Below are 11,996 nucleotides of genomic sequence, written 5' to 3' on the forward strand. Positions count from 1 at the left end.
ATCGTGTGGCCTGTAAGAGCGTCACCTCTTATCTTAGTTTTCATGCATTCAGTCCTCTTGTCATTATCAGAGAAGATCCCCCATGTTGACCCACGTCGGCTGCTGCCTGGAAATGGCCTCTTTGCGCCGCACCTTGGTGTCTAATCTCTGCCGTCCAAACTGTGTCCGCTTCCAAACTGTGGCCCGGGGCTATGTGTGGGACCGCAACATAATCCCCCCCCCCCCCCCCACCCCACCATCCAAACTCCAAAGTCCCCGTTATTCCAGTGGGGTTTGGCAAAAGTGCTACACGTCGACGCTGCTTTTTCACACCGTCTTCTCACAAAAAGGGATTAATGTCGCCACCATTATGAATAACAAACAGCCGTCTGTTCATCCCACACGTTTGAATAAAGGAAAGAGTGTCCTTTCACCTCATTCTGAACTGTTTGTGTGAGCGAGTTCAGTTTCCATCTCATGCGTTAAAGCCAAAGAACCGGCGCAGAATTCACCTCTTAATTAACGTCAAAGCAAAGAACTTTTTATTTGTATTGTTGTTGTTTTTGTACGCAGGGGAAGACACAAAAAAACAGATTTCTTCAATATTAACCAACAACACCGAGGCCATGAATTCAAGTTCATTTTGTTTATTTTTGTGTATTTTTTGGGGGTTTAATAACCTATAACAGGGGGGGGGGGGGGTTACAGGATGGTGTTTAACGACATAAACAGTTGTAAATTGATTCTGGTTATTTTCAGTGGAGCATTAGGAGGATGGTTGGGATGGAAGGTTTCTTCACTTTGATTGGAGCACAGGTATCGAGTGTTTATTTTGATTAATTACCTAATTATTTAATATATTAATTGGCGATTTGTCTTTTTGTTTCTACTATTTTTTGCTTGCTTTTATTGTACAGAACTTTGTGACTTCTTTTTGAAAGTGCTATATGAATAAAGTTATTATTGTTATTACCATTATTATGATGGATTTCATTTGTTTACACTTGAGTATTTAAAGCACAGCTATTTCCAGTAAGTGGAAGGATTTGAAGCATCATTCAGCCCTTAATATTAACATTGATCCTACAAGGCCTTATTAATATTCAGTGTAACCAAACCAAGACAAATAACACTAAAAGGTTACACAAATAACGCCTGTGTGTTTTTTACTTAAATGACAATTGCTGAATCCAAATGTTTCCATCCTCTAGACTTGTAGGGTCTCCAGTTTCCACCAAGCGGTCCGTTTCAATTCGGTTCGGTACCCATTTATTGGCTTCTGGTTTCCACCTTCAGAAGTAGAGGAATGGTACCAAAATAACAGATTTTTACCGTAATTATTTTTTGCTACCCGTCTGTTGAGGTTCCAAGCGTACCGATCCGACCCTAAAGGGTGGAGCTAGACACACTGCAGTCCATTGATTGGTCGAAAGAATCGTCACTTCCTGTGCGACAGTACTAATAAAGGACAAACACAATAAAAGGCCGTGTATAAACATCCTGCGGATTTTTTTATAGGGTCATTTGAAGGGTGTTTTTGTTTTTTTGCGACTGATCAGCGAGTAGCACTGCCCCCTCGCTATCGCCATCTGCCTTACACTCCGCTAACAAAGTCAGGGTACAGATGGCTGTGGAAACCTAAGCAAGGTCAGAGGTTACCTTACCAAACCGTACTGACCCAAACTGGACCGCTCGGTGGAAACGGGGCCTTACTGTTACTGTTAGACTGAAATGTTGCTTCTCATGGACGGATGTGTAAATACATTTTAATCCATGAAAACTCTCTGGAAGTCTGAAAAAAGTCCTCTTGTGGACAGGGTGAGAACGCAAAGGGAATACTTAGACAATAAAGGGAATTTTTACAGAGCTAAAGTGCATCATTGAAGACACCTTTTTGCCAGCAGTGTTGACAAATTCCCCAAAATTCCCCCAATCATGGCCCTGACATTTCTCTCCCCTGGGCTTCTGTCTCTATAGCCGTTTTCACATATGCACTTTTAACTTTTTAACCGTTCTCTGTATATAAACGTCATTCTCTTCCCATTGGCCGGAGTTGAAATCTCCAGAGTATATGCTGCCGCGTTCAGACTCACTCGGATATTCTGGAGTTTTTCAGGAGATTTCTGTATGTGCGAAAAGGGTTTATCTGAATGTTGCTGAATATTTTTTCCTACATTCACTGGATAATAAACCAGTCCACATACATACATGTACATCATTTCAAAACTTAGATCGAATGTAATCATGCCAAATGGGATACTTTGTTTAAAGGAGAAATAATTGATGGTCAATGTGACGAAATCCCGTAAAACAAAGGGTAAAAGTGCTATCAAAAAGTCCCCCCTGTATCTTCCTAAAGTGTCTCCAACGTATCATAACCATCGTATTTCTCTGCCTTTTTACTCACTAGTCTCCAACACACATTGACTGGATTAAAAACTCCGTACCCACAGCTGCCAAAACGGACAACGTGGCTGGAAACGAGAATGTGAAAATGAAATATGAAACAGTGGTGTGATAAACTGGTAGATAATCATCTTTTCATTAAACTTTCATCCCCAGTGACTTAAATATTCAAGAGCCCAATTACAGAGCTTGTATCTCTCCCTCTCTCTCATATTCTCCCTTTTCTTAACAAGAGCAGTCGGAGGAGGGGAGACGGAGAAGGGGCGAGAGAGGGCTGAGTTGCTTTAGGGTTGAGTGAGAGCATCATTATGGAGTGATCACGGGTTGGAGGGGGAAGGAAGATGACCTGTTGTCTCCTCTCATTGACCATATTCACATGGCCACCACTTCTCTCTTCCATAATGCACGGGGTTGGGAAGCTTGCACGGAGTTATAATCTTATAACCTACCGCGGCGTTCCAGGCTACATGCCGTACAGATTCTGAAAATTCAAATATTACCGCTTCAGCATTAATAAGCAACTGAAGAGACAATGACGGTAACAAGAGCTAACAGCTAACTTGCTGTATAATAGTTCACTATGAAGTCTGCTTGTGTTATGCAACACAAATATAGATGTTCATTCTTAGTCAACATAATATTAATGGTAGAAAAAAACTAGCTTACATGCTTTCTAGCTAGGCGTATGTTAGCTAGAAAGCATGCCTAGTAGGCCTAGTTGAATGTTAGCTTAAGGCAGTGTTTCCCAAAGTGTGGGCTGTGGCCCCCTGGTGGGCCGTGTTGGTACTGCAGGTGGGCCACGAAAAAGCCCTCAAATAAAATAAAATAAATCACAATAATGATGATTTACCACGAGTCAACCCTTTAAGTGATTAGTAAGACGTGTCATGACTATTCATGGACATAATGTTTAGTAAACTTTCCTGTCTATCAACATAATGTCATGTTGTCATGTCCAATATTTTACCCTTACTGAAAGTGAGAGCTGTAGTCATAACTTTTATTTTACAACGGGCCCCGGAGTGATTTTGTATTTCAAAGTGGGCCGCGGCAGTCTTTAAGTTTGGGAAAGGCTGGCTTAAGGTGTTGTCTATCATCATGAGCTCACATCTTATTAAATATGAACCCTCCAGATTCCCACTATCCATATTTTCACTGGCATATTTTCAAGCTAAAACAACATATTTTATAAAAGACAATGGCTAACTTTAGCGTCCAACAACTCGATAGAAGCTAAAATGTTTTACCGTTTGTTCAGGTAAAAGGAAAAGCAACATCAGACAACAGCTTAGGTTAACATTTAGCAGCTCATAAGATCATTTTACACTTACCAGAAGTGATCCACAACTAAGAGGAACGGAAACACGCTTGATCGCATCCAGCCAGTAACTCCTGAAGTTTTCAGGCTGAGCGTCATGTGTGAACGCAAACGGCGGAATTTTTCACTTCAACTTTATCCTGGAGTTTCTCCTGCCGGCTGCGTAGTATTTTTTTTTTTGCCACAGAAAGTGAAATGATGTGTGAACGCAGCGGGATGTAATTCGCCAGCCAACAAATGGGACAGGGTGGCGACATTTATTCAGCGTGATCGATGCAAGACCATCGAGTGCATGCAACCTGTGCACGTAATGAAAGTGCTGCATTACGTTTTCTGTTCCCCACTAGTTTCTTCTCTGCTGTTTTGTTGATATTGTGATTCAAACTTATGAATAGCATTGATATTACGGAAAATAATGCCTTTAAAGCCTCGTATAGCGGACTCTGTTGCTTTGTCCGTATCATTCTTTTTACTTATCTTGCCTCAGAGGTGCACGTGTGAACAAGAAGTGTGCATATGTGCAAACGGCTTTAGTGGCTGAAATTTAGACTAATAAGTCTTCGGTAGTGAAAGGCAACATATTTGATAAACTATTCGACAACAGCTAATATTAGCATCCAGCCATTTGCTAGATACTGTCAGCTATGAAGTTGCCGACAGAGCATATTACCGTTTGTTGGTTTGACGTGACAGAAAAGACAAGCTTTAAAATTCCTTGCAAATATCGTGTTTTTGCTCGGTTGTTAGCTGTTGTGTAATGGGTTGTAAAATATGTTGTTTTAACTTTCAATTAGGCCTGACACCCTTCCAGATATTCACTGTCCGTTACGTCTTCTGTTAGTCATTAATTGAGAAGTAGTGAACGGATAACGGGCCGTCGGACACTCTGCATTTACACGACTTACTCTTGAACACAATGATACAACATTGTGAAAAATTGTTAGAGCTTCCCACCCTGAAAATGTTCCTTGCGCTTGACACGATACGGTAAAAGGGGAGGACAGGGAGAAGCAGGCCTGCAAACGGGGGGATAAGAAGGCGAGGGAGAGGGATGAAGAGGAGGCTGATAGACATGTGCAGGATGGAGGGATGATGGGAGACAGAAAAAAAGAGAGAGAGCAGACAAGCAGAGAGAGAGAGAGAGAGGAGTATAGATTTTCCAGGCAGATTGTGGAAAGATCTGTGCATCCTGATGAGTGCCACAAACAGGGCACATGACTCTCTCTTGTCTGCCTGTTTTTGTGTGTGTAGTGTGTGTGTGTGTGTGTATAAAAGTGTGTGTGTGTGTGTGTGTGTGTGTCAGTGTATTAGCAGTCAGAGCACTGAAGCCCACGGGCGATTCCTGTGTGTGCTTGCGATAAAGGGAAAAAAGGGAGGAAGTATAACAGGGGTGTAGAGTAGAGGAGGGAGGTGGGGGTGAGAGAAGAGATGAGGAAGTTGGTTTGGGAGGCGGGGGAGGTGTGGGGGGGGGGGTTTTGGGGGGGGGGGGTGTATGTAGAGAGAGAGAGAGAGAGAGAGAAAAAAAAGAGAGGAATGAGCATCCAGCAGAGCAGGGAGCTTCCTCTGTGCCGTCAAAGCCTCTGGATCATGTCCCCATTGGTCTTTTTCTCTTTCACACACACACATGTTCCCTCACCCAATTGCTCTCTTCTCCCCTCAAACCAACCCTCCCCTCTCCTCCCCCCTTTCCTCCCCTCCCCTCCCTCTCATGAAAAGAGTGTCTTGGCAGGGTAATTAAGAATGGCCTCTAAACACAGGAGTATGGCAGGAACGCTCCAGATGAAAGTAAATGATTAAAATAATTACAGGCTGAGAGCTGACGAGCCGGAGTGTGGGGTGGCCGCCGGACATTTGTCGGTAATTAGATAATTAATCTGAATGCAAATGATGAGCCCTAACGAAGCAGTCAAGCTGAACCAGCGACAACTGCCGTGAGTGAAATGTGGGAGGGTGAGGAGGGATGGGGGGGGGGGAGAAAAGAGAGGAAAAAAGAAGAGAGGAGAGGAAAGAAAAACACATGAATATTAGTGTAAAACATCCAACCTAACTCAAAAAAAAAAAACATCAGCATGAACAGATGCAAAAAGCAAAAGCAAGCACGAGGAGACACAGCAGCATCTGAAAACAACACATTTCTTCTTCACTTTGTCTATAACTTTTTGTCAAAGTGACACGCAGACATGACTACCTTGTTAAAAATATACAGAAGTATAAGCTGACATGTTGGGTGGGTGATAACTGTTCGCTAAGAAAGGACTGTAAGGTAATATCACTGCAGCATACAAAAGGAAAGGCTTTCCTAGCTAAGAAAGTAATTGCTGGGAAACGCTAACTCAGCTAATTTGGACTTTTCTTTTCGGTAACTTTCAGCCGACGTGACCGCTAATGTTAGCTAGAAAGTGGTTGAATGCGGGCTACTGGTAGCTAATAAGGTAGCATACGGTACGTGTTGTTTAAATCCCTCCAGATTTTCAGGATTCTTTTCAGTCCTTTTTAGAGTCATTTTATTTTGCTCATAAATCCAGAAGTGATGAAATAGCCTGATAACCATTGACATAACTACATCAGTCAAAACCTACAATACATTAAAAGTGAAATAAACACCGTCCTGCTTCACTCCGTCTGACTCTCTCAGCCAAAATGACTTTGTAAAAACGAAGAAGACGAAAATAGGTAGCTGAGATTTTTCCGAGCTAACATAATGCTAGAACTGGCTGAAAATCACTAGCTAGCATATTCCCTGCAAATGTAATGTTGGCAAGTTAGCGGCTGAATGCCAGCTTTAGATCAGGGGTGGGCAACTGGCGGCCTGGGGGCCACATGCGGCCGTCGTCAACCCTCAATGTGGCCCTCAGGTCAATTTTTATATATCAAAACATGAAGAAAACATGACAAAATCTGCCATGAAATCATGAAAACCAGAAATATTTCCATAATAATATTTGATCACTGGTATATGTTGAGTTAAATTTGAGACATAATTGACTGTTATCGTTTTTGTATCCTACAATTTGGCCCTCTGGCAGTCAGAATTAAATGAATGTGGCCCTTGCTTTGACCAAAGTTGCCCATCCCTGCTTTAGATCCAACCACTCGTAGCTAGGTCATGGTGGGCCTTTGTGTTGTTTCACTTGAATATGGCCTGACGTCATAATTAAAACTGTAATTTCACTATCTGTTTCTTTTAGTTGTTCATCATTAATGGTCTGATAGCGACATTTTCAAGACTGGCATTGTGCAATACAGCAGCATGAACAGATTTAAAAGCACAAGCAGAGACAACAGCAGCTTAAAAAACCTTCCTGCTTCACTCCGTCTGTAACTTTCAGCCAAACTGACAGCAGACAAGAATATACCTTGTTAAAAATATACAAAAGCCAAGCTGTCATGTGTTGTCGCTCTGCTAGAAAAAAGGAAAGAAAAAAAAAAAAAAATACTCCTCTCCCAGGGAGCTGAAATGCCAAATGAAGGGTATGAACATGAAATGGCACCTGAGGAGGAAAACAGAGCGTGCTTTGCAAACCCGAAAATGCGTGAGCAAACTGTGGATTTACTCACTTGCTGCTACACACCCAAACACCCAAACACACTCATTATCTCGCCTCTCTTCCTCCTTCCACGCTCACACAAATACTATCAGCATGCATACGCGCTCTCAGCAGATGTAAATAACAAGACTTCAGAGCTTTTGAAGACAACAGGTGAAGGTGGTCTCGTCGGCATCTTGTGCATCGCTTCTTTAACTTTGTAATAAAGATCTCGGAGGTTTATTTATCATGATTCCACTTTAAATTATTCATTTTAATCGGGCATGACAACAGCTATCGTAATAAGGTCTTACACTGAAACTGGAAAGTATACTGCATCTTGGCTCATTTTAAGTGAAATACTGAATAAAGATGCACTTTTCTCTCTACAACCCTGACGTAGTGTGTTCCAGGCTGACAGCCTTTTAACCAAATCTTAGGATAGCTCGAGAGATTCAAACAATATGTTACAAAAACTCTACTCTACTGAGTTGATTTATGAACAAATTAATCAATTAAAACCACCAGGAGTCGGACCTCTTAGCTACAGTTTAGGTGAAGATGGTACACGGCTCAACAATTTTACAATCGCAGACAGATGACCTGTTTAAGTAGATACCACAGACATTGTTGGTGTGGGGCCACCATGATGCTACCAATCAGGTTCTAGTGTCTTTGACAGATTATAAAACTCTATTGTTTGCGCTCTGAATGTGGAGTACCTTCTTCTTCTTGCGTTGTTGGACAGGTTAGCCAAAAATATCATGCTGGGTTGCATCCTGAAAATGTGACAGATGGCAGCAGGACATGGTGGTACTTTTGGCGTCCTAGATTCACTGGGACATAGTCGATCTTTTTTTTGGGAATACAACACATTCATACATAAAAGCTGCACCTCCCCGAGGCTTTGGGATGACTGCTCCAATCCATTGCTGCTTAAAACGCCTCTTTGAGAAGGCTCTTAACTCAAGTTGAGCTTGAAATATTGACATTTAAATAAACTCCTATTTATTATGTTTTATGTTATTTATTGTTAATTGTATTCACATTCTTTTTTTATATTGTGTTTTCAAACCTACACAGCACCTCGGCCAACTGAGGTTGTTTAAAATATGCAGGTTTTGACTTGACTGTTGCTTTAAAAGTTAGGTTTAGTAACAGTGTTGTTTTTCAGTCTGGATTGCTGGATGTCTCCTGTCTAACACTGTACAGTCACAACCATGCTCTGTTATTTTGGTCGTATGATTTGGGGCATAAATTGCATTTATTTTATGTCTGTTTCGTTCTTGTTGGGGGGGGGGGGGGGGGGGTTAGTTATGGAAGTGGATACTGGAAAGCAGAGTAAATCCCTTTAACGCTTACGGACAGATAAACCCTTTTCTGCTTAAAAGATATTACCTCTTTATGTGTGTTTTTATTTGATATTTTAGGGGGGGGGGGGGGGTTGTGCCTTTATTGTAGAGACAGGACAGTGGATAGTGCTGGAAGCTGGGGAGAGAAAGTGGAGAATGACATGCGGAAAAGGAGCCACATCTGAACCTGGGCTGCCCGCTTCGATGGCTACAGCCTCTGTACATGGGTCGCGCAAACTTACCACTAGGCCACCGGTGCCCTGTACTGATTTTGATCTTTTTAAACTGACATCTGATATTAGATATGGTTACTGGGAAGTCCTTAATAGATGATTCACATAATTGTCATGTTATAAAAATGACTCTGTGACCTCTGGTACCCCATGTCTTAAATAATTACTCAGATCTTTATTTAGCTAGAGTCACTTGTTCAAATCCAGTGTCATTCGCATCCTCAGTAAGGATCCATTGAGTTGATCTGAGAGTCGGCTGCACAGTTAGAGGCAGGCATGAGGTTTAATAACATCCCTCCTCTTGTTAGTACAAATTATGCAACATATCCACTTACACCTTTAAGAGGCTCTGGAGGGAAACGTTTTACCTGTCCGGCATTCTCATTAAATCGAGACACATCGCCCACTCACTCGTTCAGTGAGTGCCTCATCAGTCACTGGAGACGAAAGCTGTTTACAGGAATGTGTTGTTCGCCATCAAGTTAGGCTACGACCTTATTAAACACACTGCATGTTACAATTATCAGCATGTGTCATCATACCCTCAAATCAGCTGTAGGCCTACACATCCACTGCTCGTATAGCTCACAGTATTTTTTAGTGAAGGATAGAAGCAGGGTTTAACTGTTTCTGAGCTATTTGTAATGAAGTAGGACTTATAGGATTTATATTTGAAAGACACAATTTAACCCTCTAACGAGATTAACCTTCTCAGTGGATTCTGCTTAGCTGTTCTTTACTCATTTTTATATAGTCAACAAAAAATTGTAAAAGTAAAACTACCCTTAAAAACTTAGACAAAATGTACAATGTGTGTCTTTTGGGGGGGGGGGGGCAGAATCAAGGACTTCTGTAAAATGTGCCAGTTTCATCCTGAAACAAAGTCTGAGTCTGATAGCAATTCGGATTTTTAAAATACTAATATGTAACTCTGACAGGTAGCGTTTGAAATCGGTACTGCAGTTCAAATTCAAAATATTGAAGAGAGCTGTCTCCCCCCGCCCTGTCCTCCCTAGGCATCGGTCTGTTAACCTTTCTGTGTTCTGACCTCTCTGCATTTTTCAGAAGCATCTCCAATATTTATTCTAGTTTGACCACCTTTCTGCTCGTGGAGCTTATTAGAAAAATGCCGAGGCTTTTCAGGTCGGGTAGGATCAGTTAAATCTGAACCTGTTCCCTTCCCTTTACATCCCTGCGACGCCTGTTGATTTGCCATTTGCCCGGCAAACCGAGGGGTGGAGGTGCCTTAAAACCTGCTACCGGATTTGGTCAAAACAAAAACAAACCATTCAGAATCTAAACTAAAGAGGACATACCGGCTGCTACCGAGAAGCCTGCACTTTAACATAGCATGTTTCCTTAATGTCTCATGATTTGGTAAGGTTATTTAAGTAAATATCTTACATATTGGTCCTTTAAATTGGTTGCATATTTATTTACATCTACAGGCAATCACAATTTTAAAAAAGTGTTTTCTTATATATTTAGGAAAGCACTAATGCAGCATGAATGTAAATGTCCAATGACAGTCTTGATATGTGCTGTCTTAAGAGTCTTATTCTGAAATCATCATTTTGAAAGATGAAAATATTATGAACATTTAGGAAAGCAAAATTCCCACTTTCACTCAATCAGTTCCCTTAACAGACATATTTAGTGAAGTTAACAACAATATTAGAGACCAAGATAGTATTAAGAAAGTATTAAAAGTTAAGAAGCTGGAATCAGATTATTTTATCTTGTTATCTGAATATAAAAATAAATATTCAAATGAGTAAAACAATGATCCAAATAGTTGACAATGAATTTAACAGCTAATCCATTAATTGTTGTAGCTCTCCTCAAAATCCCAACATTAATGCAAATGTTCAAAGTTTTCAAACTACAGCTTCAATACAACCAGGGTTTACATGTAAAGTTTCCCCTCTCAGCTTTATGCCCCTCCTTCCACTTAGTTTAAAAAAAGAAAACAACAGAAAATATTAGGATGTTTTGGCAAGACAGACTTTTGAAAGATCACATGGCACCAGATAGATAATTGAAAAGAGGCTTTACTTGTCTAACTACTGGTCTTATTGGTTTTCAAACAACACTTTGACACAATATCGTCACATAGTGACCAAAACAACCACATTAAGAGCACTCGAACAAATAAATCTCAAAAGAATAAAAATGCTGAATTTGTAGAGCCTGAAACTACAGCGACTCAAAAACTTGATTTCTTTTTTTTGTTGTATGAATAAACAGATAAGTGTTGTCCCCCCCCCCCCCCCCCCCCCCCAGAGTCTGTGTGTTTTCAGCATGTCAGAGATGAAAAACAACAACAACATGCTTTAAAAAAAAGTCATTCAGAGTCTTTTCTATCTACTCCACGAACAACTCAAACACCTCAGCCTCCTCAAACTCAGCGTTCATCTGAGCAGCCAGCGCGTCCATCTCTGTGGTGCCGATCTGCTGGACCTTCCTCCTCCTCTTTTTCTCCTTCACTAAAAGCACTCCCGGGATGTTTGTGTCCACCTCGGGGGCGCAGACCTCCGCCTCGATCAGCGATGTGAAAGAGTTCAGGCCAGATGTGGATCCAGAAAGAAGCTCCAGACCCGGTTTGGATCGTTGGACCCTCTTGACGACCTCCGGGGTGTTCATCCTCTCAAAGCCGAACATGTTGTCCCTGGAGTCGGGGCTGCTCAGCCTGCTGTAGGACCTGCGCACCTTCTGCGACCACACCGGGTCCACTGGATCTGCAGCCGGCGGAGGAGGAGGAGGTGAAGACGAGAGGATGGGCGAGGGCATGGCGGCCGTCTTCTTGGCCGAGGTGGACCCCCTACGGTGCGGTATAACACCTGGAGTGGACACCTTAGGCTTCGTCTTCTGGACCTCTTCTGACCCAGACCGCCTCGGGGTGTTCTCCTTATTGTTCTCCGACGGCGCGACTGTTTTCCTGGGCGCTATTTTCCTCACAGTGATGGAGCGTTTAACCAGCGCCATTTTGCTGAAGTCAGCCTGAGGAGAACTCAACCGCGGTGACCGTCTCCTCTGCGAGCAATTCACATCGTTATGATCTCCCATTTTCACTTTAAGCTCCCTTTCGTCCATACCGACCTTTCTCTGCGGCGATTCAGTTTGATTTTTCATCCACAAATGTCTGAGAAGTACTTGACCGCGGGGCTGCTGCCACAACAAC

General features: G+C 42.1%; 1 protein-coding gene across 1 annotated transcript; it reads right to left on the reverse strand.

The window, feature by feature from the left end:
* Positions 1-11,122: 11,122 nt before the first annotated feature.
* cdca5 (cell division cycle associated 5) lies at positions 11,123-11,946 on the reverse strand. The gene has a single exon (XM_061059598.1). The coding sequence runs from the start codon at positions 11,906-11,908 to the stop codon at positions 11,180-11,182; it is 729 nt and encodes a 242-aa protein (XP_060915581.1). The 5' UTR covers positions 11,909-11,946; the 3' UTR covers positions 11,123-11,179.
* Between the last annotated feature and the right edge of the window lie 50 nt (positions 11,947-11,996).

The sequence above is a fragment of the Labrus mixtus genome, chromosome 16 (genome assembly GCF_963584025.1).
Source record: "Labrus mixtus chromosome 16, fLabMix1.1, whole genome shotgun sequence".
In the NCBI taxonomy this organism is placed as follows: domain Eukaryota; kingdom Metazoa; phylum Chordata; class Actinopteri; order Labriformes; family Labridae; genus Labrus; species Labrus mixtus.